At 42.0% G+C, this 27,148-nt stretch overlaps 1 protein-coding gene across 9 annotated transcripts in view; it reads left to right on the forward strand.

The window, feature by feature from the left end:
- MLLT3 (MLLT3 super elongation complex subunit) overlaps nucleotides 1-25,521 on the forward strand; it is a 236,697-nt gene extending 211,176 nt beyond the window's left edge. For 6 of the 9 annotated variants that reach the window (XM_072959331.1, XM_072959332.1, XM_072959328.1 and 3 more), the window contains 7 exons: nucleotides 6,958-7,033; nucleotides 8,871-9,000; nucleotides 11,606-11,705; nucleotides 13,023-13,142; nucleotides 17,064-17,135; nucleotides 18,282-18,353; nucleotides 25,244-25,521. In XM_072959331.1, coding sequence (XP_072815432.1) covers nucleotides 6,958-7,033; nucleotides 8,871-9,000; nucleotides 11,606-11,705; nucleotides 13,023-13,142; nucleotides 17,064-17,135; nucleotides 18,282-18,353; nucleotides 25,244-25,375 — 702 coding nt within the window. In that variant the 3' untranslated portion in view covers nucleotides 25,376-25,521. Of the gene's footprint in view, nucleotides 1-6,957; nucleotides 7,034-8,870; nucleotides 9,001-11,605; nucleotides 11,706-12,946; nucleotides 13,143-17,063; nucleotides 17,136-18,281; nucleotides 18,354-25,243 lie in introns of those variants that run through there. The other 3 variants (XM_072959333.1, XM_072959334.1, XR_012071913.1) reach the window with 2 other exon arrangements.
- Nucleotides 25,522-27,148: the final 1,627 nt, after the last annotated feature.

A 27,148-nucleotide genomic window follows, 5' to 3' on the forward strand; every position in this document is an offset into this window, starting at 1 on the left:
TTTGTGAGGCATTACAGCTCTAAACCCTCTCACTTGTAACTTTTTTCTTCCCCTACCCTCAAAACACACAAAAGAGAAAAAAAAAGGACCAGTTAAAAGATACGTCTCTAACATTACAACTAAGTGGTGTATTTAATGGCCACTCGTGAAACTCAGCTTCTACTCACACAGTCTTTGCTCAAGGAATAGTAACATGCTTATAGTGGTACAACTGTAAATGGTGTGTGTTTCCAAATGATTTCTCAGTCCTAAAGCTCTTAACAAGTGAGTGATGTTCAGAACACATCTGACACATACACCATCTTGCAACAACTGGAGTTTTTGAAAGGTCCCATGTTCTGGCCGCAATAGTCAGTAGCAGGCTTCAAAGTACAACTGGTGATGAGAGATAAAAGACTTGAGGCTCCTCTGTTTAAAAGAGAGAAAGCTAAAAGAAAATTATAGCCACCCCCTAAGTGTGGAAAAGGGTCTTATGGAAAGATTTATAGACTGCTGTTCCCCAAGGCCATTTTGTTTCCTAATGGGATTTTGTGTTCTCAGACAGGGGGTGTTGGGTACAAATGATGACAGCATTTAATAATGATAGTGAAGATGACGATAATAACAAAGAGGGCAAAGGCGAATATAAAACAGAGGCACCTCAGTATAAAGCCAATTAGCTTGGTACCCAGGGTGATTCTGCCTGTAAGTTGAAAATGTAACAGAAATAAGGATCTTTCCTGTCTCGCTAACTATAGAGAGGGTAATTTTTAGGATCTTGCTGTGTTACCAGCAAGTGACAGGCATAACAATAGCTTTTGATAATACCAGGGCCCAAAAGACTAAATACAATTAAAAGTTAACATCGAGTTCATTCAGTTTGTCACGAGACTTACAAATAGAGAGGGCTTGCCACGGAGAGATGTGGTTTCTTCCACACGGTCACAGGCCTGAGTAACTAGCAGAAAGTTCCCAGATTGCTATTCCAATGTCCTTTCTCCATGAGACCTTGTTTCCAAAAAGTTGTTGACAGGATATTTAAAGCATTAAATCTACTTTTTTCCCTCTGGAGTTTATGGGAATTGTATAGAAGAGCTGGGGGAAGAGAGCAGATCACCCTTGAAGACAAATAAAATAAATGATCATGGTGTGTTTCCTGATACATGCTTGCTGGTCCTCTTGATCAGTGCCAAGGTCAAGAGGACCAGGGCCATTCAGAGATTTCTTTGCTCTTTGTTTTTTTTTTTTTTTTAATAAACGTATTGAACTAGTGAGGTGGGTAGCCAGGCTCTGTTGTAGTAGTATTGATTGGATGAATGTTTGAAGCAATTGATACAGACACATTCAGACCCAGGGATTAAGTGTTTTGTTTTATCACTGGTTTGCTTTGGGCGCCGATCACAAGATGTCCCTTAGACAGAGGGATATTCAATTTCACAGTGACATAGAAAACTCTGTTCCCTGACACTAGTGTTATAAAATGGTGTTAGTGTGTTCAGAACTCTGCTTTAACTTGATAGCACTTTCCCAAGGTTAATAGGTGTCATAGAAAGAGAACTGGATTAGAAGTCACAAAAACTTGATTGTAAACCCCCTATTACCCACTGGTCCCTTAATTTTATTGTGCTTCTGTTTCATCATAAGTAAAACAGAGATAAGAAATGTGTTCTGCTCTCTTAGCTCTGGCTAGCATAACAAAACACTATAGACTGGGTAGCTTAAACAATAGGAATTTATTTATATATTTACGGAAGCTGGGAAGTCCAAGATCAAGTTGCTGGCTGATTTGGTTTCCCCGTGAGGGTTCTTTTCTTGGCTTGCTGCTGGCCACCTTTTCACCGTGTCTTCACACCGGAGGAGAGGTGAGGGAGGAAGCAAGTTCTCTGGTGTCTGGCCTAAATAAGGGCACTCATCCCATCATGAGAGCCCCACCCTCATGACTTCATCTAAACCTGGTAACTCTCCAAATGCTGCCACATGGAGGTTAGGACTTTTAACACATGAATTTGTGGAGGGGACACATTTAGTCCACTTGCCTTTCTCATAGCAGAACAAATGAAATATAAAGACTGTGATAGAGCTACACAAAGATACATTAAGGTTAGAGTTAGTGACTGATTTGTCTAATCTTATTTTCATATATATATAGTAAGGTTTTGTTCTCTTAGCAGGATTATTTTGAAGCAGTTATTAATGTAAAACTGAATGAAAATAAAAGTTCTCGTTTCTAGGCTTTTGACAATTCCTCTTGCCTTAATCTTGTTAAAATTAAGTGTTATTCTGTAACTTTCAGAACTTCTTTGCTTTCCTTTGACCTTAGCTTTTATTGATACAGCTCTCACTATATATATTAGCTGTTAATGGAAATTGGGAAGGTAGAGTGCATTCATACGATGAACATTTTCCACAGTTGTTTAAGATAGATGTTATAAGTCATTTTTCTTTAAAATCAGATGTATATTTGAAAGTTGAATTGGATTATCTTCAGTTTCTTATAGTAGAGAAACTAAATAAGGTAGTCTCTTTCAGTTTTATCGAGATGTTGTCTTAGTTTAAGGCGTATAATAATTTGATACACATATATATCATGAAATGATTGCCACAGTAAGTTCATGAATGAGGTAGTCTTCAAAGTGTATTCCACTTATGTTTTCTTCTTTGATTACACTCATCCTTGACACAGTCTTTCTGAATATTTGTGCAAAGAAGATAATCTTTATTGCCGGGTATGTGTTTTCTTTTTCTCAATACAGTAGAAATGCTGTGCAAAAGAAGTAGCAATGTGTCTAAAATAATTTTTAGTTCTACTGTATTCTCTTCCTTTCTCCTGAAGAAAGGTGACTATTACTCTCTCCCCTTTTCTCTATTTTTATTGTTTCAAAGATCACATTGAAATTCTGTTCATGAATATAGTTGCCCATTAGAAAAGACGGAACTTCTGCCTTCTGATTACCTAAGGAGGAAGTCTGCGCTCGGTAGCAGGACCAGTGGCAGGTTTTACCAGTCCGCTCATGTGCCCTACCTTGACAGGCGTTCTCATTTTGAAGCACTTAACTTCTAGGAGTTGTGAACATGCGGTCTTTCTTACTTGTCTTGGATACAAATAACCCTCTGTAGAAAACCCATTATAAAATGATTTTGCATAGCCGTGTAATGTTGAAGTTTGCTTTGCATACCTTGGTAGGCCCGTTGTTTTGGTAGTAAAGATACATCTTGTTTTCAGAAATAGAGGAGTGTGATCTCTTGTAAATAATAGTATTAGCTAAATGTTGATTAGCTCCCACTGTAACAGCAGCGGGCCAGGAGTTTTTATTATATCAACTGAACGTGATCACTCGGACATGCAGTTCCATGCCCTCCCTCTGCGATGAAACGAACGCTTAAGCGGTCTTCCCACAGCCCTACGCGAGCAACAGAATTTGAGATTCTTAAGCCTATACTTCTGTCACTGTGGAGCACACCATTTAAAGAAACTTCTCAGTACGTCAGCTAAACATGTGCTTAGGACATCAGCAAGAAGCAGCAAAAATTTTTTTTAGTGAGAATTTCGATATTTCAAGAACAAGCCTTAAATTAGGGGAAAAATCAGAACCTCATTGGAGTTCCCTCCACGTAGGTTTTGGCACAGACACCCGCAGGGAGGGGGAAGGAGAATGCCATAATCTTTTCAGTCCTTAAACCCTACAAAGATCTTTATCTAGCCCTGTTTATGGTATTTTTTTGTAAAGCAAATAACCTTACCTAGTTTGTATGATTATCCTTGATCTGTGTTTTTGGAGGGTAAATCTGATTTTTTTTTAATGCAATCTTAAGCTATAGCTCTGTTTTGTTGGACTTGATAAAATCTGACTGTGTCAGCCTCATCTAGTAACAGAATGGCTTTCTGAGCAGTTTACTTTTAGCAGAATTCTGTCCTGGTCCACTTAGGTTAGTTTAAGGTCCGCCCACCACATTACGGTTGTTCATGCTTCATAGATAACTGTTCTGTCAGGGTGCTTTTCTTGCAAAATACTTCAGATAGTATTCAGGGACGCTGCCTCTGGGTAGGTCAGTAAGTTTCTAATTTTCTCATGGTGCATACTCTTATACTTTCTTAAACTTAAGATTCTTTGCAAAACTTGCAGGGTTTTTTGCGTTTATTAAAAAAGAAGTGATTAACCTAATATCAGTGGTTTCATTAATATCATTTGTTGAACTTCTAAAATATAAGCAAACTAAAGGTACTGAATCAGAATCTCATGTACAGAATCCACCTAGCTGATTCTGATGAGTATCCACAGCTGTGAATGAGTCTTTGACCAATGGTTCTCAGAAGCCTGGTTGGCCCCCAAGCAACAGCATCATACTCAACTAGGAACTTGTAAGGAATCCAGATTCTCATCCTATCCCAGACTTAACAGAAGCAGAAACCCTGGGGTGGGGTCCAGGGGTCTGCACTTCAGCAGGTCTCCCAGTTGATTCTAGTGCTTATGAAAGTATGAGAATCACCACCTGCAGTCATCTCAGAGGTCTCCTCAGCGCTAAAAGGTCACAACAACTTGCCTTGGTTGTAAAAATCTTCCTGGACATGGGTATTTTCTTCCCATCATTCAACTTTTATCCTTCTCCACCCACCTCTCTAGCTTTGAACTTTCTATTTTAATATTCTCATTGAATTAATGTGTCTTCAGTTGTGAACCTCCTCAAATGCTTTGTGGGAAAGGCAGGGTGTTAATGATAAATGCTGAACAAAAAGCCTTTTTCTCCTGTTGCAGTATTATGTTCTTTACTGTTTGCCAGTTTTCTGATGGTTAGCAACTGTGGAATTATTAACCATGTTTATGGCTTAAGAAACCAAAAGAAGGCTGCCTCCAGGTTTGGTTCCGGCATTGACCTGATGCTTGAGACAGATGGGTCACGTTTAGCTTGGGGTAGCCAGAGAGACTGCCACCATCCTCTTGATCCCAATTAATGTCACTCTCAGCAAATAGCTCTGGCAGAACAGCTCCTTTAAGTCCAGTGTGACGTGTACTGGCCAGGCAGGATGGGGAATGAGAGCTCTCTCCACTCACTGTAAGTAAGAAAACCTCTTTTTTTGGCTCCCAAATGGTTTCCAGAGCTATCAAAATAATACCATTTGCAGACACTGTTCACTGCTGAAAAGAGCAACTTGGAGAGGAAAGCGAGTGCTCTGTGGATCCCGGGAGTGTTCTGCAGCTGGGCACTGCGTAGCGCGGCTAGCTCAATGCCCTTTCTGTTGTGTAACTCACCAGAGTGACTCCACGGTGGAAGAGCCACTCGACAAAAATGAAGAGTCCCTCCCACAGGCATCTGTCCTTGTAAACCGGCTCTTTCTCGTGGGCTGTGAACAGCAATGTGTAGTACATTGTGCGGCAAATCTCAAGGAAATCTTGCAGTGGTGAAGGGTTGGTGGGCCGCCTGCTGCTCATTAGAGACCCTGTCTGGCTCTTTTCCTGCAGGATGAGTGGTAGATTGCTGACACCTGTTTTCCCACCCAGCCCGGGGATGTGAAGTGTGCGTCAGGAATGCCTCAAAGTGCTTCCTTGTGTCTGAGTCTGTGGAGCTTGGTGTTGCCTGGAGAGGAGGGGGTGGTGGGTTCAGGGCTGGGAGGGGAGATGCAAAAATCAGGGGAAAGAAACTACAGTATAAACGGATTGGAGATTCTTCTCATTTTAGTGGCTTCTGATTGTGTTCTTAGTTTGTCTTCCACGTGGCCCTGATAGATGTAATCAGCCACTGAGCAACGTAGATGTGTCCTATACATGAGACCTGAAATGTTTCTCAAGTAACATGAGTATGTAGTTGAAACTATGAGAACGTTAGAAATGGTGTGGAAGTAGTTTACTCTTCCAATCAAATTTATCAACATTAAGTTATTTTAAACTAGCTTGGGTCTTAAATATGTAACGTTCAAGTGTGTTGGTGGCATGATCAATTTCTCTGCACAGTTCTGTCCATATATTTTCTCTTCCCATCTGTACCTACTATAAAGTCTCATAAAAACTGGCAGATGTGGGAACAGAGGGCCTAATGTGCTGCCTTCAAGTCACATATATAGAGCGTCTGCTGTATACAATGCATGTTGCTAAGTACATGGGGATAACATGAAGGATGAGACAGATGCCCAACCCCTGCTTTTTCAAGCGCTGGCGGGCTGCTGGAAAGAAAAGACATGCATGTCTGAGGTGGCGTAATACTGCAGTGTATCTGATAAGCAGACAGATGATCTATATTTTTGGCAGGTTTGGGGAAGAAAGAGAGCTCTGGCCTTTGGTGGGTCAAGGAGGATGTGAAACTTTTGCTGGGTACTAAAGAGTGAGGAGAATGCACTGAGAGTGAGAGACTGGGGTGCATGCACGATAGATACTCTATCCCTGCATCAATGGGCTGTGAAATTATTACAGGGTAGCTTTTTTTTTTTTAAAAGTACTGGGAACATATCCCCCTGACTCACTTGGAGGAGCTGGCCAGGTCTCCATGCGAGCATTGGCCTCCATTTGTGCACTGTGGATGAATGGGGTTAGGGTTGGGTCATGGCCTTGGACCAGAGTAAAATTAACTGGCTCATAATGTGATTGAACTAATGACCTTGGCCTCATTACCACTATGTTTTAACCAGTTGAGTCAATCAAACATTGCAGAAAGGGTAATCAAGGTATCTTTTAGAAAGAGATCCAGATAGCAGTAAACATAGGCGTGGAATCAAAGCCAGGTTCTTGCCGCAAGAATGACACAGGTGTTTCTCTCCTTGTCCTTCAGTTTTTATGCTCGTTTCTGCAGCTAATAACAATATGGTGGACAAAACGGAAAGGACAGTGACTCTCCTCTGATAGTGTTTTTGACAGAAGGCAGTTTGTAGTCATCTTTCTTGCACAGTGTTTTTGCGGGGCAGCATCTGAGCCAGCGATGCTGTCTTTAATTTTGGATGTGTGGTGGCCCGTGCATTTACTGATGCTGCCTTTCTCTTCTTCTTTAAAGTCTGAACAGCCCAGTCCTGCCAGCTCCAGCTCCAGCTCCAGCTCCAGCTTCACACCGTCCCAGACCAGGCAACAAGGTATCAGCACCTCCCTGGCAAACAGGGAGACGTTTTTCTCATAAAACATCTTAATGAGTTGATTGATGGCCTGTTTTCTACTGTTTTATTATTTGAATGATAACTTGGCTTTTATGCAGTTGTATTTATTTCCCCTAGGAATGCTCTTGAGTATTGTTCTGATGTATGAGGCCGGCCTCTAGAAAGTCCCCTTTTTCCAGTCCCTGCCATCAGAGCCCCATTTTACAAAAGGATTATAGACACAGCCCATTCCAGGGAGTTCCCAAAGGAAATACAATAGCACAAGCTAGACTTCTGAGGCTTTGACAGAGAGAAATAGGCTTTTAGTCTCCCTCCTAGACATCTTTCATTTTATTTATTTATCTTTCTACAGATTAATAGACCTTTTTCTTTGGCGAGTGTTAATTTGTTGTCTTTAAAATATACGTTCTTCTACTTGAACTCAAAGTAAAGAAATTTAATTAAAAAAAATTTTAAACCAGAACATTAACTAAATGTATTTACCACTTTTTTTCATGTGTAGAAACTCTTCCAGTGTAGGCTGCTTTTTATTCTGTTTGTTTTTTTTTAAACCTGAAAAGTGAGATACTATCAAGAAATAATTTGTTTCTGAGCATCGTGTTGCACATTACCTTTTCCATTGACCACACTGAATTCCTGATGGCCTTGTGTGTTTTGAAAAGGATTAAGTTGTTGTGTGTGTTTGGGCTAAAGCTAAGCTTCCAGGAAAAAAATAAAAGACACTGTTCATTTTGGCTCTTCAGAGTTCCTGTTCCACTGACTTCCAAGGATCAAAGCCCACTCCAAAAGCGGGGGAATTTGGGTTTTGCAGAAAGTGAGATTGCCGAGTCTGTATTACTTTAGAAGCAAGTTAGTGATAACTCAGATACTCCTATCACAGATTCGACTTCAGGAATTGGCTAATCCAGAATGAAAGTGCCTCTCTCACTTTCTTGGTTGCCTTTATAACCTCTTCTGTTAAGATTCACAAGATCTATTTTGTTTTCATCACGTTTAAAGTAGTAAAGTGAAAATAAGCAGTTCTAATGAGTTTTTTTTTTTCTGAATGTGTGTGTGTCTGTGTATGTATGTGTGTTTTCCAATTCTAGGATAAAATTAGTTCTGACTTGATTTTTCTCTCCCATCTAATACTGGATACTCTCTGATTTATTACATGGTCTTAGCTATGTAAATACATGCTGGTATTTTGCCAGGAATTTCTTAAAACGTGAAATAAAATTGGCTGCACAAAATTGTTGCAACACGACCTTGTGTCCAAGATCACTATGAAGATCAGATATAGGACATTACACCATGGAACTGAAATACTTTATAATCTGAACTTGACTGAAATGCGTGCTTGACCTGAAATTGACCTTGAAATAAAAGGAACAGCTAAACCTTAATAGATCAAAAACTACCACACAAAGGCTGCATTGCTAAGAACAACTTACAGCCATGGTGATTTATTAGTCTAAACTTTTCAATACATGGATTAACCTAACAAAACATTCAATTTACTAACAGATCTCTCTGTTTCTTTTTAGGTGTGATTTTTTTCTTAGGGAAGAGAAATGCATAGAAAAAAATTCCTAGGAAATAGAGATTTCCTAATGAACATTTTCGGGCATGTGTTATGAAAACAATACTGTTTTGGCAGAGGTTGCATTCCAGAAATTACCAAATTTGTCATGGAAATTGTATAAATATACATATATATGATAATGGTAATTTTTAACCAGTGTTCAGTGCTGGTGAGCATTCCCCTGGGTCTGATTTGGCTAAGTGTGTTTGAAGTAGTGTGTTTGATTGTTTGTGGTTCATTGTCATTACTCAGGTCCTTTAAGGTCTATAATGAAAGATCTGCATTCCGATGACAATGAGGAGGAATCAGATGAGGCAGAGGATAATGACAATGACTCTGAAATGGAGAGACCTGTAAATAGAGGAGGCAGCCGGAGTCGCAGGTGAGTGTCTTGCAAGGAAGGCTGTTCCCTGCAATGGAATCATACCTTTTCACTAGACCTAAGCGTCTAACCACAGCAAAGGTGTGAAACTCCAAAAACAATGGCAGTACATGGTCACATTCACTTTTTTAAGTTGGGGCAGCGTGGCATGCTTACACTCACCTCTGCAGGGAATCATTTATCCCTTTTTCTCAGAAAGGAGAGGCTTTTCCCCTATAAATTTTATAAGGGAAAAGTCCTATGAGAATTCCTTGTTCTTGAAAGTATATGCAAAGGTGGCAGGGCTGGCTGCTGAAATAAACTCTTCACTTGAAGAATTTATGTGGATCCTTTGCTGTAGGTAGAATTTCCTCAGAATTTGAGGAAATGTGTTTGCTGTTTGTAGTTAGAAATGAACAATTGACTTCAATGAATTACGTGTGTGACCTAATTAAAACTAGGATTACCTCTGTGTTTTCCAGAAAATAAATTCCTTTTAAGTGTGCTGACAGTTAGGTTCCTTGAGTAGCTTGAAATGCGGTGAGGCATAATTCTACATTATAAGATGGTAATTCATGTCTTATAATTAATAGTCAACTCGAAATTGCCTTGAGGATTTTCTTTCTTTATCATGAGGAAAATAAATAGGCATGCTTACTTTAATGTGTTTTGAGTAGAAAAAATATGAATCTACTTGAACTTAAAATCCAATTACATTTATAATATATTGCATTAAATCTTTCCCCATTATCCATTACTATGTAGAGGGCCCTAAAATTCCTAAAAAGAACATGATCTTACTCCAAACTGGACAGACCCTGTGTCTGCTAATTGGTAATTCCTCACTGTCCCTTAAGAAAGAGTCTCCTTAGAGTGTATCCCCATCAAATGTCTCAGTGATTCTTCTTTATGGCCATACTCAAAGCTCTTTCTCCACCTTGTCTCCCAAACTCACCCCCTCTGTATTTCTTTTTAATAGCAGAAAATAAGGAATCTAATGGCCTTGGCCCTATGACACTTCCCTTTAGAAGTCTTTAACTTGACAAGGAGACTGGTAGGGCAAAAAGACCTAAAAATGGCCTGAAACTTGCAGGTGAGGAGCATCTTTGTAACAGCCAAAATCCTGGCCACTGGCTGCTCGCACATTTAGCTGGTGGAAGACACATCACCTATTTAGACAATTTCCCAAGTTACCGTTACGTAGAAGTTCTAGGTGTTCATGAGCTGTGGCCCACCACCTCCTGCCCCGTCCCGAGTCAACACAGGTCAGATCATACTGGTTTGTGAGTTGGGCTGGTGTGATGCACACTGTGGGAAGAGCTTTTCTCCCCTCCTGACATGTGCTGTTAGCACAGCCCCGCCAGCGTAACATCTGATCTTCCGTTGCACTTGTGAAGTCTCAACTGTTTAATCAGTTTAAATACTCAGCCTTCCACTTCAGTCAAGAAGCATTTTAAAGCAGCGCTTCAACTGAACACTTCATTAATGTAATTTAGTTAAGAAAAACAAGTTCCATCAGTTTTTGCTAAAAGGATGTCCCAGTGTATCCTTTTCATTTCCTGTCTTGTATCTTGTCTATCTGAATATGTTATAGGGCTGGAATGTGATTGCCTATTCAGAGTGAAAGAAAAACTATCCTGATTTCTAAAGCATTTTCTGTTTCTGAGAAGAATATTATATTAAGTTACTTTATACCCAAGACAGGGAGCAAACACCGAAGGACATTTCAGAAGGAGGGCATACATTCAGCAGAGTAGAATATAGAAATGGCTCCTATTCTGGCTAAAAGAAAATTCTGTTTTGTTTTGAAAGGGAAAAAAATAGGAGAGGAGGTGATATTTTTATTGTCTTTCATTGTTGAAAGATATCATTGGATTTTTCTAAAGCAGTTACCCCAAACACTGTCTCTTCATGTTGCTGTGGTGTCTTTCCCATGAATTGCTCTATCAGTGCTGAGAACTAGGGTCAGCTTGGAATCGTTACACAGTAGGAATGACTGGTGGTGGCTGCTGTGTTGGGCTTCGCACATGTCATCCTCAGGTGTCATCCTGAGCTGTCCGTCCTGCAGGGCTCTTGTCCACACTCTTCCTAGCAGTGGCTTCCACTCCTGCAGTCTGTATTTTAGCCATTATCTGTTAAGTGTTCACCTGTAGCAAATAGGCAAGGGGCGAGGGGAAGAATGGTGGTAACCTATGAGCTGTCTGATTTCACTAACTTGCAAGCTTGGGTACCCACTTATGATAGTAGGTGGATGGAGCTGGAGCAGGGAGAGAAATGAGTAAATGAAGCCAGTGAGATATCCTGGCTGAGCACCAGCTTTGGGTCCCACTGCTTGGGTTTGAATCCTAGAACCCCGCCTCTTACCTTTGTGACCCTAGGTGAGTGACCCAGTCTTTCTAAGTCTCAATTTTTCTCATCTGTGAGGTGGAGAGTATTAAATGATAAGCAGGTGAAACACTTAACACAGCTCCAGATACAAAGTAAGGGCCAATACGCGGTAGTGGTTGTATGAGTTAAATCAAGTTTCCAATGACTAGTGTTTAGATTCCTTGCTGTCTGCGCCGTTGCCTTGGATATTTCAAGGATTGTCTGTAATGATGCATTTGACTCCTCTGCTTCTTTTCAGAGTCAGCCTGAGTGATGGCAGCGACAGTGAAAGCAGTTCCGCTTCCTCACCCCTGCATCACGAGCCCCCGCCACCCTTATTAAAAACCAACAACAACCAGGTAAATTGCTGGGTTTGTACTTTCCAAGACTCTGCAGGATAAGATGCGATCATTTTTACGAAGCATACAAAACTGTTTATCCCTTAAGTTTTAAACAAAGTCCCTCTTGATCGCAAATAAATGGGAGTTTTCAAGCTTAGGAATAAACACATAGTCAGGGGGAAGGAACTTCTGTTGTCATGAAAAGTATGTTCCATTGGTTGGGTTAATTAAATAGACGCAGGAAAGGATGTTGACAAAAGTGTTGCCCGTTGGCTCCTGATTTCTATGTATTTCTCCCCTCAGCAGTAAGCAGGCGATTTGATGAATTAGAAAGAGTATGACATTTGAAGGTAGTATGAAGTCTGGTTGTTGACTTTACTAGGTGACAGTAATCTGTTGGTGGGAAAATAACATTTAACTTATCCTCAGTTTCCTCATCTGTAACTGGGGGTATTAATAGCGACCTCGCCGGCTCCTAGGAGGATGACAAACAATATCATACACACAAAGAGCGTGAGGCATTGCTCGTCCCTTGCTGGCAAACAGTTGATGATGGACGGTTGTTGGCACAGGTCCTCTGCCTCTGTGTGCCCATCCAGGAGAAAGGGGCCATCACTCGGGATTGTAAGGATTAGTTCACAAAATAAGAGAGTCAGTAATGGTCATTATCATTGTTGTTACAAAGTGAGCCAGAGGAAAGCTTATTCATTTGATAATCAACTCAGAATATAGTTATTTGGATAAGGTCTCGGCAGAACTTCCAAAGCTGTGAGGAAGAGCTTTTGTTAAATAACTGATTAAGATTGGGATATTTTAAATACTTGCTAAAATCAACTATTTTCAAGTATCATGAATATTTAAAAAACCTCATGGTGCACTAAGGTTGATACTCTGTTACCATGTTATTTATTTCTTTTGTTTAGACACATTCCACGTGGCCTCTACAATAGCTCCTTAATTCAAGTTACTGTATGAGTATTATTAACTTGAAAGTAAAAGACATGCATCTTTCTAGAATTATTGTTTCATAGGTGTCTTACAGTTTTAAATGGCCTTGTCCTTGAATATGTGATTTTGGTTTTACTGGGAAAATGAGATTTTATACCTAAAGCCTTGTTTTTTCTTTTTAAATTTTGTATAAAGCATAAGCAAAAATCTCTTAAAATTTAAAATGCCTCATTTATAAAGTTTATCTACAACCTAAAGCCTCCATTATTAAGTAGAAATAATATCAGTGTTCTTAACCTCACTGGTTACAGTTCAACTGCAGTTTCTTTGTGTGCTCCATGTGCCTGCGGGCCCCACCTCACCATCCGTTACCCACTGGCCCTTCAGGGAATTGCACGTTCTTCTTCGTTACCCTGCCTTCCAACGGTGTCCCCATCTCCGGTGCCAGCAGTGCCCAGGGCCCAGCCAGCTCTCACCTCCAGTGCAGCTGCCCGCACTGCCAGTCAGGTATTTCAGGGGAAAGTGAGGACTACGGGCATAACCATCATTGCCAGTCAGTTGAGAAGAGCCCTGAGCTCTCCTAACTGATAACTTGGGATTCTTTTGTAAGCACGTGCTTCAGTAAGAGCTGACGAAAGGATAGAATTTGGACCTTGAATATATTTTTATATCCAATTTAAACCTACATAGACCTGATTTCTGCCTCCAGTGGGTGGTGTGCTGGATTTAGGCTACTTCCTGGGTGATGGCAGTGGCAGTGCCAGGAGTGAAGGGCACCAGGGGGTGCTTTGTGCCCCTTGTTAATCTCCTTCAGCATCTTGCCCAGTCAGGGTTAAGACTGTGTTTGTTAAATAAATGCAACTCCAACAAGCCCCCATCTTGTCCTGAAAACAGAGCCACCCTCACTCCCTTCCCGACTGGCAGTCTTGAGCTAATGCTGGTTTCAGGGAAAGGTTTAGATTCTTTGTCAGACTTTTTTTTTTTTATTAACTTGTCTAGCAGAACAAAAACAAAAATGGATAGTATCATCCATCTAGAAATGGTAAAGATTACTTTATCCGATCGAATAGCCTACCACTGGTTCCTTGGCATATGTTTATTTGACAAATGTAGCTTCGCACGTGTGAGTCATCAATCTGTCCGGAACACTCAGTAATGTCACTTGCCGCATACACCTATGAGCATGATAAGGGGCCCATATGCTTTCACTTTTATCCAGCTTAGGGTAGGAAGTACATGTACCACAAGGGAGCTTACCTCCTTGGACCTGCGTCTTGGAACTGGAACGTGTTTTTAGTCCTGTGGGTGTGTATGATGACGATGATGATCTGAACTTTCACGTAAAATGTAATAGATGAAAACATCCTGCGAAGGCCGAACTGCGGAGTGAGAAGACTGAGTTTCCTTCTCCCGCATCCCTTGGCTCTTCTCTGTCTGCAGGTTGACAATGATCTCTGAAGCTTCTGTACATTTCCAGGCAAGGCTGTGTTTTCCTTGCCTTTTCTCACATCTTCCAGGGACTCGGCAAGAGGGAAAGTGCTAATTGAGTCAAATATTTTCTAACTCTTGGGAAAAAAAGTGAGCAGAGAGAGCGAGCGCCACATGTCAACAAAGCACGTAATTAACCTGAGTGTTGTTAGGAGCTCCTCGTGATCATTAACATGAAAGGCCCATCAGTAGAGAATCCATCTGCCAAATAATTGAGTTGTCAGTGCTCACAAAGGAATACAGGAAAATAATAATCTTGAAAATTTGATTCTCAAGCCATATCCTCAGATTAAGGATAGAAATGCAACTAATCACAGTTCTATTTTCAGAGACTTACCATGTGCGTACATGGTGCCTCTCAGCAGTCCGGCTGGTTGTTTCTCCCCAGACAGCTTAATAGGGAAGAATAGGGCTGTGCCATTTGAACCATGGATGGGTTTTGTTGTTGTTTTTTTTTCACTTCAAACCGCCCTTGTGAGAATTTCAGACAACATCAAAATTCCAGATCCTTTTTGGCTGGAAGTCTCGAAGGGAGGGAGGAGCGAGGGGTCTGAAAGGAAGGAAGCGATCCATTGGACCTGAGTTAATATTCAGAATATCATAAATCACCTCTCAGCCTGCAAGCCATGTGGGATGAAATAAAGAGTCTATCCAGTTAAACTGGTTTGAAATAAGCCCGTGGAAGACAAGGTGCTGTACTTTTCTCTTCTGGAGTCGTTTCCTTCAAGATAAGAAATGATCATAAATAAAACAATTGTCTTCAGCGTGGCTCAGCTCTCAGAATGAGGTTTTGACAAAGCTGTTTATTTTGGAGCAGGGAGAGATCAAAGCAGGAAGATTAACTGAGCCCTCTCTGGGCAGCCACTCAGTAACTTGAGGCGGATCACTGACACCCGGAGCTTTTGTTCCTGCCACTGCAGCCGCTGCAGAAAGCAACTAGGATTTCAGCGTAGTGCTGCCTTCTGTGCCGTAGCACTTACGGAATGTGTAGGGTGGGACCGAAGCGCCTTGAACGTTCTATTTTCTGCTTTGGAAGAGAAGGTGGCGGAACTCTGGAAGCCTGGTTAACAGCTCTACGTTGCAGAGAGAGAAGTCTCAGCCAGTCGGACCCCCCAGAGCACAAAGACTTGGGGGCCGGATTGGAGGGAGGTTAGAGGGGAGGGATGTGATGGGAACAAAATTCGGTTTTCTGTTGCACGAGGCGAGGCGAGCAGGCGGGCAGGCGTGTTTTTCCTCTCGCCTGGCTCCGCTTGGCCCAGCGCGGATCTGCGTTGGCCAGGAGTGCCATCTACTGACCTGCCTACTCCTGGGTCTCAGCGCCGAGCAGTCCCTCGAGCTCTCATTTCCAGCAACAATAGAGAGAAGGAAACTCTGAATGTAGTGGGGTGTTTGGTTTCCTTTACAGCGGAGCGTGTTCAAAACTGTGGCTCTGCCCCTGCGATTAAGTAATTTCCTTGTGTTGCCAGAAGTATTGTGTTGTAGGCGAGCCTGGTCACGTTGGTCATCTGGTTATCTTAATGCTATAAACGAAGAAATGAAGCGAGTCTCAGGCAAGACTCTGTTAGCAGCTCACATTTTACACAGATTTTTTTTTAATTCAAAGAAAAATATACCCTTTCTGAAGTATTGGGTCTTTTCTAGAATGTCACCCTCAACAACTAAAATTTTTATCAGTAGTAGAAAATTTTATAGCTGAATGGGAATCTGGGCATCATTCTGACTTTATTCTCGTGTTTTTGAGGTTCCAAAATGTTGAATGATAGGGCTGGTACCTGAACTTAGGTTTCTGAGCCCAATCAATGCTCTTTCCACAAATTAAATCACAAAATAAATTGGACTCATTTTAAAAATCTTCATGTTAAGAATATGGTAGATCTTTAACAGAACTGTGAGGGTGTGGGTGTTAGAGCAGAAATGGATGAAAAGAGCAGTAGGAATAGGAGACTTCTGAAATATCTCCTTTATTTTGTATTTTCCTCCTTAAGATTGGCTTCAAATGATAATAACGCACTTGGTAATGAGGATAAAATGAAAAAGACACATTACTTTGCTTTTTATGTTTATATACATTTGTAGACACTCATCAGTAAATTCACTGGTTCTCAACCATTTTAAGCAAGGACCATTTAAAAATATTTCTCTCGTAATTCTCAATTTTGGAGATTGTAATAAATCAACTGTATTGAGTCATAATGTGTTTCTCCTTTTTATTGCTTATGAACATAGCTCCTCACTGTCTGAACAGTATGCAGAGCTACTGTTCACAACCTAAGCTGTGATCGGTTCAGATAAAAAGCAAGGCACTTGGTATTTTATCGCGGATAAAGATATCATTTCTTGAAACACAGAAGATAGTCCTGGCTCTGTTTCTTGAGTGGGAGGATCCCAGGTCGGGAGTAACCAGTATAACTGATGGTCACCTTCACTTTCACAGCTGCCTCCGTTGAGTGGATATGAGTACTTTTTAGAACCTGAAAGTCAGGTACCAAAAAAAGGTGTATTTGAGTGTTTGTTCGGCCATCCCCAGCGTCCTGAGCCCTGGTAGTCATGCTGAAACAACAGAATGAATAAGAAAAAATTCTTGCTGGCGGGGACTACGATCCAGTGCCGCTCAGCTGCTATGCGTATGTGTGAGAGTGCTGCCACAAAGGAGGAGCAGCCCTGGAAGCGTAGATCAATTTCCTTATCGTCACCTTCTTCTTCTTCTTCTTTTTTTTTTTTTTTAAGATCTATTGCCCTGACTCAGCATTTCAGATACAAATAATTTTTTTTCCCCGGAGAAAGTCAGATCAGAGAAGAAAGAAAACATATGGAGGAGAAATGCTCTTTGGAAAGCGGTGTGATTATGTCGACATTTCATTCACAAGTACCTTTGTTAGTGGCTGGTTTAGTTAAGAAGTGCTGGAAATCAAATGTAACCATGTTGTCTTTGATCCCTAGATCCTTGAAGTGAAAAGTCCAATAAAGCAAAGCAAATCAGATAAGCAAATAAAGAACGGGGAGTGTGATAAGGTAGGTTTCCAGCCCATGACTGTGAGTCCTGCAGCACTGATGTGTCTGCTATTTGCTTGGGTTTCCCTTGATCATCCCTGCTGGGTCTCCTTTCATTTTCTTCATCTTCAAAGGTGCCTGAGACACCCCAAATTACAAGCGCTTCTTCCTAGTGCTTTGTAGTTTATGTTCCAAGTCTTGCTTGTATCTCCAGTATTAAGCTTGGCCTTCCGCATCCGTGATTGCCAAGGGATCTCAGGCACGTTGAGTTGGGAGGTAAGAGATTTGTGGCAGAGGCAGAGGGTTAGGTGAGCAGCACATCTGACCCTAGTGCAGTGCGCTTCCCCAGGTGTGCAATCACGCATCCAAAACCTGACCTGTAGACCTGTTACGGGTTAGTGTCCTTCTGTGGACAGGGTCCTCACACGCTTTGCAGGATTGGGGGAGGCCTGGCTAAGGCTTCGTGAACTTTTCTTTTGCCTTCATTGCACAAAGGCACTTAGTAACTTCCAAGCAGTTATGCTAACAAAGACTCATGAGTCAGAGCAAACGGAAAGAGAGGTGCACCTGTGCCCTTTCAGGGGAGCGCTTGACAAACCAGATGCTAATTTGGATGATGATCTCTGTTTTTCATGAGACATTCTTCCGTTCTGTCACTTGCCGTTCATAGAGATGTTAAATATGACCAGGAAGGTGTTTTTGTTTTTTTTTTTACTTTGCCCTGGCATAATTGGTAGTGTGCATTGAAACCTCCATGCTCAGACTTAGACTTTTTTCTCTTAGTTAAAATACTTCAAAGATGGAAGAATAATTTTTTAAAAGGAGACTATAGATGGTGATAATACGCTGAAACTCAGTGTATCAGTGAGTTCCCCTCCTCTCTGTAGAGGCATTGTTGGGAGAGGGTGAACCTGTTCACTTGAATCTTGTTGAGGGCAGATCAGTGCAAGAACTGCCCTTAAAAAACAAAAAAAGCTGGCTTGAGAAGGGCAGTAGTGGGCCAGGGAGACTGGCCTGCAAAGGCCTTGAGCGCTGCGCCCCCACAGCCCGAGGCGCGGAGTAGGTGGCGGGACCTCTCACCGCTGCTGTATGTTCTTACTCGTTTCTGCTTTTCCTTTTGAACTGCGTCCTAAAGCGCCCGTTCTCGGGGCCTCCCTTCTCTTTCAGGCATACCTAGATGAACTGGTGGAGCTCCACCGAAGGCTGATGACGCTGAGGGAGAGACACATTCTGCAGCAGGTGAGAAATGCTTTTTAACACAACCCTTCCCAGGAGCCTCGCGGCCGAGCTTGTCCTGGACTCGTGTGAGTAGCACCGGGGGCCAAGCCAGCCCCGCGCCCTGCACGGTACCTGGGGACGGGGTGGTGGCGCGCACGTCCCAGGCTACCTGGAGGTCCGCTTTGGAGCGTCCCTGGTGCTGCGGACGACAGCGCCTGGGCACGCGTCGCGGGAACGAAGCGGGAGCACACGGCCGCCCCCGCCGCCCGGTGCTGCCCTGTGGGCGGAGGGAGGGGCCGGTAGGAATGCAGAGACCTTAGGGGCCAGGCTTCTGGTTTCATGGGAAAACAGTGATAAGAATTTCAGTCAAGTGCCGTAAACATTTGTGATTCAGTTTAGTAACCTTTGCCAATGCTGTTCTAAGGAAAATAAATATTTTCCTCGTTTGTCTTATCTTGTATAGCATACATTCTATTATTATGAACTCAACTGTGGAATACTTGCAGAGGGGGAAACTTCTATTAGTACAATTTGATGTTTTGAGAAGATAAGGAGGGAGGTTTGTCGTTTTCATACAGTGACTGACTGTACGTGCGTCCATTGCATTAACAGTGGCGATTGATAAGATAATTTTTCATTAACACTCAAAGAGAAGGTTGTGTTCTAAATTCCAGGGTGGGTTTGTAGATTATTTCACTGCATGAAATTTTTTTTTCCTAACTGCTTTCAAATGACTTGAAGTTAGTACTTAATCTACCCCAGCTGTGTGTGGGTTTTTTTTTTTTTTTATGTTTAATGGCTGATGGTCACATTTACATTCTGTGTACATTTTTGCTTAAATCTATAAATACACACTGTCAAACTCACCCAGTCCCCTGATTGGCCTGATAAGCTTTTTAACCCTTCCAGAGATTGATTTGAACAAGACTGCAGACCTAGACTTCTTCGTTGGGGGGAGAAGTTGCATTTCTTGCATCTCTGTTAATGTGCGCATAACGGATTGGAAAGCAGGATCTGAGTGGCTTACCCTGAGGCATATTCTCGTACTTTGATTGTATTTTTCTTCACCTCTCTTCTGTACAACTGAAAATTGGTTAGCCTGCCACTTATCAATTACTTGGGGGCCTGCTGCCTGAATGGTGATGGTAAATCTATTAGCTGATTTTCTAATCGCTTTCCAAACACCAGCTCTGAACCACCGTGGAGCAGTTGTCCAATAAAGCCAGTAATGCGCAAGTTGGGTCCAAATAGTGAGACTCAGAAGAGTGAGACGGATGTTCAGGCAGGGCTGCGATACCTTCACAAAGAAAGCCCAGCCCATGAGTCGAGGCTACTAGGCTGCTGGGCAGGGTTTGACCTTGGGCTGTCACTGGCATTCCCAGCTTCACATTGTCCTCTATTTTGACCTTGGAAAGAATTGTGAGGGAAGCTGGCTTACTGGAGAATTCCATCGAAGTGGATTATTTTAGTGTTCTAGAGGGAGAGAGCGGTATCTATGAATTTTTAACCTGGCATAAAGGCACTCCGGGGCCCACAGCGTTTCACCCTAATTGCATTCCCAGGCCGGTTGAAAGCTCTCAGTCTTTGGCCTTTTGCCTTGTAATGCAGCTGAGGCTTGTGATTATGATACCATGATGCATGTCCTGTCACGGTTTACTGCTTAATTAATTCCTATTGTAAAACATGGCACTATTGAGGACTAATGTTATTCTCCACCATGAGCACGGCTCATCTGTGGACTGTGTTCCACAGAGCCTGCATATTCTCTGCCATGCAGACCTGAGTACCTGAGACAGAATTTCTGGCCAGCCCACGATCCCATCCCAAGTCTTCTCCTGTTAAATGCATCCTGTCAAAAAATCGGGCCTGCCACTTTTCTTTGGCCCACAGAAAGTGGTTAATATTTTTGTTATACTCTGGGGGCATCTGGTGCAGGCGCCCAGCATCCACATTAATGAGCAGAAAGCAGTGGATTAAGAGAGCCTGTGTTCTTAAGCCCCTTTTACGTGAGGTAAAAATATAGTACGGCACACACAGTCAAACCCAGAGACGTCAGTACCTCAGAGTGGCTAAGAATTTGATTCTTCTTTAAACTACATGTTCCACATTTATTTGGAAAGGGAGATTGAAGCCTTCTAAACGCCTTTGCAATTTGCAGTTCAGCCCTGAGTCTGGATTTGCATCCTCCTTAGGAGAGGGAGAAAAAAAAAAAAGAAAACCGCTGAAGAAAACCAGGGCTTCCTTAGAAGACAGTTCAGCGATTTCGGTAACACTGTTCTACTCTCAGAATTTTCTTCTGGGCAGTGGGGAATCAGTGGTATATATATTCCAATAACATGGAGAACCCTCCCGGAGAAGTATTCTGCTGAAAATGATTTTCCCCATCGTGAGGGATCGCCTTTCTGTGTTTTAGAACCCCTGGTGGAGGGGAGCCTGAGGGCCCGCCTCTTAGCCCGGGGTGGGGCACACGGTGCCGCACAGCCGGTGGCCAGTGCCTCCCGGCCCACATGGGGCCATTCCACAGGAAGCCCTGGCTTACCGCAGCCCTGACTCCACTCCAGACAGAAGCAGCTAAAGCACAGCTTGTTCATTACTTCCCACTCAGTGAAGAGGCTGCTTTGGGTGGAAAGAATCCTGTTTTTTGGGTTTTTTAAAAAAATATAATGAGACTAAAAATGTATCTACCTTTTTCTAATTTCTGTAACTTTTATAACCAAGGTTGGGGGAAGGAGTCCAGATTTAACAAGTGGATCTTACCCTGTTTAAAAAAAAGAAAAGCCTGCGTGGTACCCCCTCCAAGGCTGGCGTGGCAGGAAATAATCCATCACAAAGGTGTGCACATCAAGCATCATCTGAAGCATGAGTTAAGCAGCTTCCAAATTCTCCCTTTTCTGCTACCGGTGCATACCCTGTGTCCTTGCCTGCCTTCCTTATCCAGGGTTACTCTGTCTTTTATCATCATCAGTTTTACTTTGGAGTTGCCTTCCTTATCGCAGGATGATGCAGGTGGCGGCCAAGGTAGAGCCACATCAGCAGAGCAGGGATTCTTATGGAAAGGCTGGGCGGCGTCCTTCAGGGCCCGGTGGGGTGTTTTTAGGCTTTGTGGCTTGCTTCATTAGAACAGAGCATGTTAATGCTGTGTTTCTGATGTTCCTGGAAAGCAACCCACATTTCTTTTTCTTTACGGAGTCTTTATTTAATGGAGGATGCAGGTACATATGTGCTCTGATAATTCAAATCATTAATGCCGTTCCCTTTGGCAGAGGGTCCTGAACGCCCCATCTGCTGCCACGACAGTGCTTCAAGGATGTCTCTGCATCCGTCTTGATGTATTCTTATAGGCTCCTGTAAAAATGCGGGGCTCATTTAGGGAGATCAGATTCTCTTCATTTACTTTGCGTGTTTGTGGTGCAGGCGGGGTGGGGTGTGCTGGTTGTAGAGGAAACAAGAGGGCTGCTATCGAAGCCTCGGAAACCCACGGGACGGTGCAGTGCACATGAGAGGAAGGGCCGGATTTCCTAGTGGGCACGTAGACTTACTTGCCTTAAAACCAACTGGCTTTTTCTAGAAGGTATTCTTATTACTCTGTGTTCTTCTTATTGTTAAGTAATTAGTGAGCAACTATAGTGAGTCACAGAAATTTATTTTTCTTACATGGGTGAGTTACCTGTCATTCTAAAGGGAAAATGTAGGGTCGTCTTCTACCCTCCCCCTATATTATGATTTGAGTTTGTCATTTCAGCTACTTCAGCTACTCTTCTCCCTGCTTTCTTCCCTTCCTCCTGCAAACTTTTATTATAATTAGTCTTCGAAAATTTCAAGGATGCTCTGAGTTTTAGCTTCTGGCATTTTCCCTGCTTCATTTGTTTTAGTGCTGATGCAATGGCTAACGGTCAATGAGGGGTGGAGGGAAAAGCACTGGGTCTGAAAATTCATGTGCTGTCTGGTTCCCTCCCCTGTAATTAAGGATACATTTATGTTTACGTGGTAATCATAATCGTGTTGCCGTTATCGGTGTCGCAATTTTCAGTTTATGAAGAAGCTTCCTGTGCTGCGTATCATTTGATGCTCTGAACGACACTGAATGATAGGTAGGACAGGTGGCATCATTCCCACTTTACAGATGAGGAAACTGAGGCCCAGGGGTCATAATGTTCTGTCCAATGCCATTCACATAGTGAGCAGAGTCAGAACTTGATATGCCAAATTCCGGATTCCCTGTTCTGAATGCTTTGTCCTTTACCTACGGACCAGATAGTTGAGGAGAGGAATCACAGTCTGGAATAATTGTCATTTGCCTCCATTGTATAAACTGAAAGGCTGTTTGTTTCCATCCTGAAAGGGCTCTCTGAAGAGGCTGTTTGTTTCTATCCTGAAGTTTACACATTTTCACTAGGTCTATAGTATTTCTACACAATGTAGCAAAAAAGACAGTTTACTCTAGAAAGTACTCTTATAGTTCAATCAATGTTCCATAAGTAGGAAGTATTTGATTGCCTTGAAAGGCTTGTGTTTGTAGACCTAGCTGTGTGTGCTGTTTCTGTATGTAGGCAGATGTGTGTGGGTGACTTAGCCAAAGTTCTCTAACTCTTAACTAATAAAGCAAATGAGTGTTCATTTTAGATCTTGTAGTGTTAATAGTAAGATCTAGCGTGATAAATTCTTATGTGAATGTGGTACTTTAATCATAGTTGGGAACCCCACTTCTGCTCATCTCTTGATGCGCGTAGTAGAACCCTGCGTCCAGTGGTTCAAGCAAGCGAGGCTCCCTCTCCACCCCTGCGTCCCTACGCCCCCTCCCCCTGTATAATAACAGGCCTGGAGGTAAGTAACTCATGGTCGGTGTGGTGGCTTAAAAGAGGACGTAGACTCCTTGCCTTCCTGCTGCCGTCCTTCTCCTCTTGCGTTTGTCCGCTCGAGGGGAAGACAGCTGCTGCACTTCCAGGGTTGCATCTTCCTTCCAGACAGGAAGAGGGGCCAAGGGCAAAAGCCACATGCCCATTATCTATACCCTTTGGAAAGTTTTCCTGAAAGCTCGGTGACTTCCTGACAAGTAAACTGTAAGCAGCAGTGTCTTCCACATGCTGCCAGTGGGTCTTGGAGGCAAGTATCTCAGCTGGGCATATTGGCACTCCCAGAAAAGCAAGCTCTGTGGGTGAAGATGAAGGAATATATGGACGTTACATAGGGAGTTGGCTGGGTCTTGTCATGGTTTTGCAAAGCGAGTGACTTGTTTTATTCTTAAACCCATGGTTCTATCTGTAAAAAATAGTTCCAGAGGTTGAATAAGGCAGCACCAGCTTGATCTGGAGTTGAGCAATTAATTGGATTGAGGTTCGCTCTGTCTTTTATGTCTCTGTGGCTGTCAAGTATGTCAGGGGCGGGGAGCACATTTTCTGTTGAGAGCCACTGACCTGTAGGGAATGGCTCACAAATTTACTGTTTTCTAAAGAAAATAATTGTAAGAAGAGAAGGTCAAAAGTTTCCATTCTGCTGTTTTCGGCCCGAAATTAGGTCATCTGAAACTTCACTGAATAAGTAATGGGCTAAATAATTAAAATTATTCCTTTTAAGATGATTGAACTGAAGAAAATCAGGAACAAGTGATAGGAAGGGAGTAACAGAGACAACTACAAATACGTGCAATACTTTGCCAGCTGGTTTCTCTGTGCAGATACTTTCTCTTTCACCTGGACGCTGATTTTCCTCTGTCCCCGACAAAGCTTACTAAAACTAGCCCCCCTCCGCCCCAATTTACTCAAAACAAACAAACCTAAAGCCCACACTCCCAGGCGCAGCATCTATTTCTGATACAACTATTAGTAAAATAGGCACAGAAAGACAAGGAACATGATAAAAGATGCTTTCGACCCAATAACCAACATCGCTGTTCATGTCAAAACATTAGCAGCGTCCTCTTGAAAGCCAGGCCAGACAGACAGTGCCTCTGTCACCACTTCTGTTTGGCTCCAGCTTTTAGAAATATGACAGTTCAAGAAATGAGGTCTAACTATTCCAAATGGGGAGACAAAGGTATCCTTTCGTTTTGTAGATAATAGTTATAACCCCCAAATACTCCATGGGATCAACTGAACACGACTAAAGGAATGAGTGTAGATTTTTTTTTGGGGTCAAATAATAACAAAACGTATGGCTAGATGAACTTTAACAAAGTTAATGCATCTTCTGTAACCAGTACCCAAATCAAGCAACAAAACATCCCAGCCCCACGGAAGGCTTCCCTGAGCCCCCTTCCAGTCGCTGCTACGCATGATATTCACCGAGGTGGGACTGTAAGATGGTTTCTATTTCTTTGTAGGTTCTTGCATTTTCTAACTTTTCTACAATAATGTAGTCAGAAGGAAAATGATTATTGTATGTGTGTGTCTGTGTTTATACTTTTTTATAAGGAGTTTTGTTATTTCTAGTCTGGCACTTCTTTTCATCTATTACGTATTTATAGTCAGTAACTAATTTTTAGAGGGGTCTTGAAACTTGTATCCCCCTCTAACTACCCACTCTCACTCCCACCTGGAGTAACGTAGTCTGTTGATGACTTGAAAGTAGGAATCAGTTTCAGGGATATGAATGATGAGAACAGGTAACCTGCTCCCACTGAGAATTTCAAAGGGTTAATTTTTTTTTGACTTACCCAATTGGCTGAGAGAGAGTTTTGTGCCATTAGTAGTACAGGACCTTCTTTTTCAGATTCTTTTGTATGTATGTATAACTGAATCACTTTGACAACTTTGCTAATCAATTATACCTCAATTAAAAAAATAGTGTGGAACCTTCTTGCTATAAATGAGAATACTGATCTCTTGGTTCCATATTTGACCCCCTCCATCTCTCTCTCTACCTTTTGATGTCTGTGGCTTATTGCCTTAACTTTCTCTTCTTTACTCCTCTAGATTGTGAACCTTATAGAAGAAACTGGACACTTTCATATCACAAACACAACATTTGATTTTGACCTTTGCTCGCTGGACAAAACCACAGTCCGTAAACTACAGAGTTACCTGGAAACATCTGGAACATCCTGAGAACACAACAACTGGATGCATCAAAAACTATTGGGTTTTTTTTTTTTTTTGGTTGTGATTTTTTTTTCTTGTTTGTTTATATGAGAACACTCAGAATGATGCAACCAAAAGGGAAAAAAATAAAAATCAAACAACCTTCAGCTTTATTTTTCTTTAAAGCCAGTCATCATCTCTTGATAAAGGAGAGGTTAAGCCAACCAGCCTCAGCGGACCACTCTTCTCTGCAAGGAAACCCCCGGGAAGAGTTAGCCTGGATAGCCTTGAAAACAAACAGCTCAAACACAACACAAGAAAACTTAAAGAATGGGTGTGGTATCACGTCTCTCTCTCTGTGGTGGTTCATTCCACAGGATGAATGCATATTCAGCACACTGCCTTATTACCTAACTGATCTATTTATTATCGCATACAAATATTCTAGTCATTGAGGGAATGACACTGCAAGACATTCTAAGTACTTGGTCCCGTGGATGCTCCTTCAGTGCGGCGCCCTGGCCATCCGAAGCCCAGTGACCTTACTTGTATACCGTGCCACTCTGCACCAACTTTTTCCAAGTCCCTTAACTCGTTGCAGTCTGTATTTTCCATCTTGTTTTTCCAGTTCCAGGACACAAAATGAGCAACTAGGGGGACCAAATAGCCACCCCGATTTTCTTCTTTGTGGTCTTTTTCCTGAAAGTTGGGGCCCAGTCCTTGGCTGTATCCATATAATGATCTTGGACCATGGTAGGAAACGCACCAAATAGGATCATATTAATTGCTGTCTAGCCTTAGTCAATAAACCTGTAGGACTTTTAAACAAACGTGTACCTGTAAATGTCCTGCATCCAACATTGTTGAGCTGTCATCAACATCCTTGTGTCTGTTTCACTGTTATGATATTAGACAAATATGGAAGTGAATGCATTCCACAGGATCATCATTTTTAAAAAAGGAATTTTGGTTCTGTTTTCTAAAGAAATGTTGTAGAAATTCTTAATTTGGATCTATTTATTAGTAAGAGTGTCAACTTTCTTCAGCTGCCAGTGTGTCATCCATCTTTACCATAAAATCTGGAATAAGAGATTTTTGTTTGTTCACATATGATCCTCTTAGACTCTTTTATATTTGAAAAATTAAAATCTTTCTTTGGGGGAAAGTTCTTGGTTACTCCGCCATAACAGATGATGTATTAACTTGTAGATTCAGTGGTTCGATACCTGTTTAGTCACTTGCTTATGTTTCCGGAAGGAGTTCTTGTATTGGTGAAAATAAAGATGGTTGGGGAGGGGGGATATTTTTGTTCTTGATGTACCCTGTTTTGAAACTAGAAATCTGTCCTGTGGCATGCAAAAGAAAGCAAATTATTTTTAAAAGAAAAAAAAAAACCCAAAACCGAAGTACTTTTGGTGTCATTATTCCATCCTCTCCAGAACTGGAGAAATGCAAAACAAGAACGGCTCATCTTTCAAGTTTTTGCTAGGAATTCAACCGAAAAGAAACGAAACGAAGAAATACTTCTGGATCCAAAGGTTCGTCCACTGGATCAGCCTTACAACAGTCTATGTGCTAATAGACCGGGATCTCCCTTGTGTATTCCCATGCCAGTGCTGTCTTTTCATACAGATATTAACTAGTGTCTGTACAGAAAATGGTCTTTCCAGACCCATTCTTTTGGGCAGTAATGTAAATGCAGATTGATAAAGGAGTTATTTCTGCATTTTAAAGGGGGGCTTTTTTTTTTTTTTTACAGTTTCTTTCTATCTAAAGACACTGTTCTTTTCCCTTAAAAAA

This window comes from Vicugna pacos, chromosome 4 (genome assembly GCF_048564905.1).
Source record: "Vicugna pacos chromosome 4, VicPac4, whole genome shotgun sequence".
Classification (NCBI taxonomy): domain Eukaryota; kingdom Metazoa; phylum Chordata; class Mammalia; order Artiodactyla; family Camelidae; genus Vicugna; species Vicugna pacos.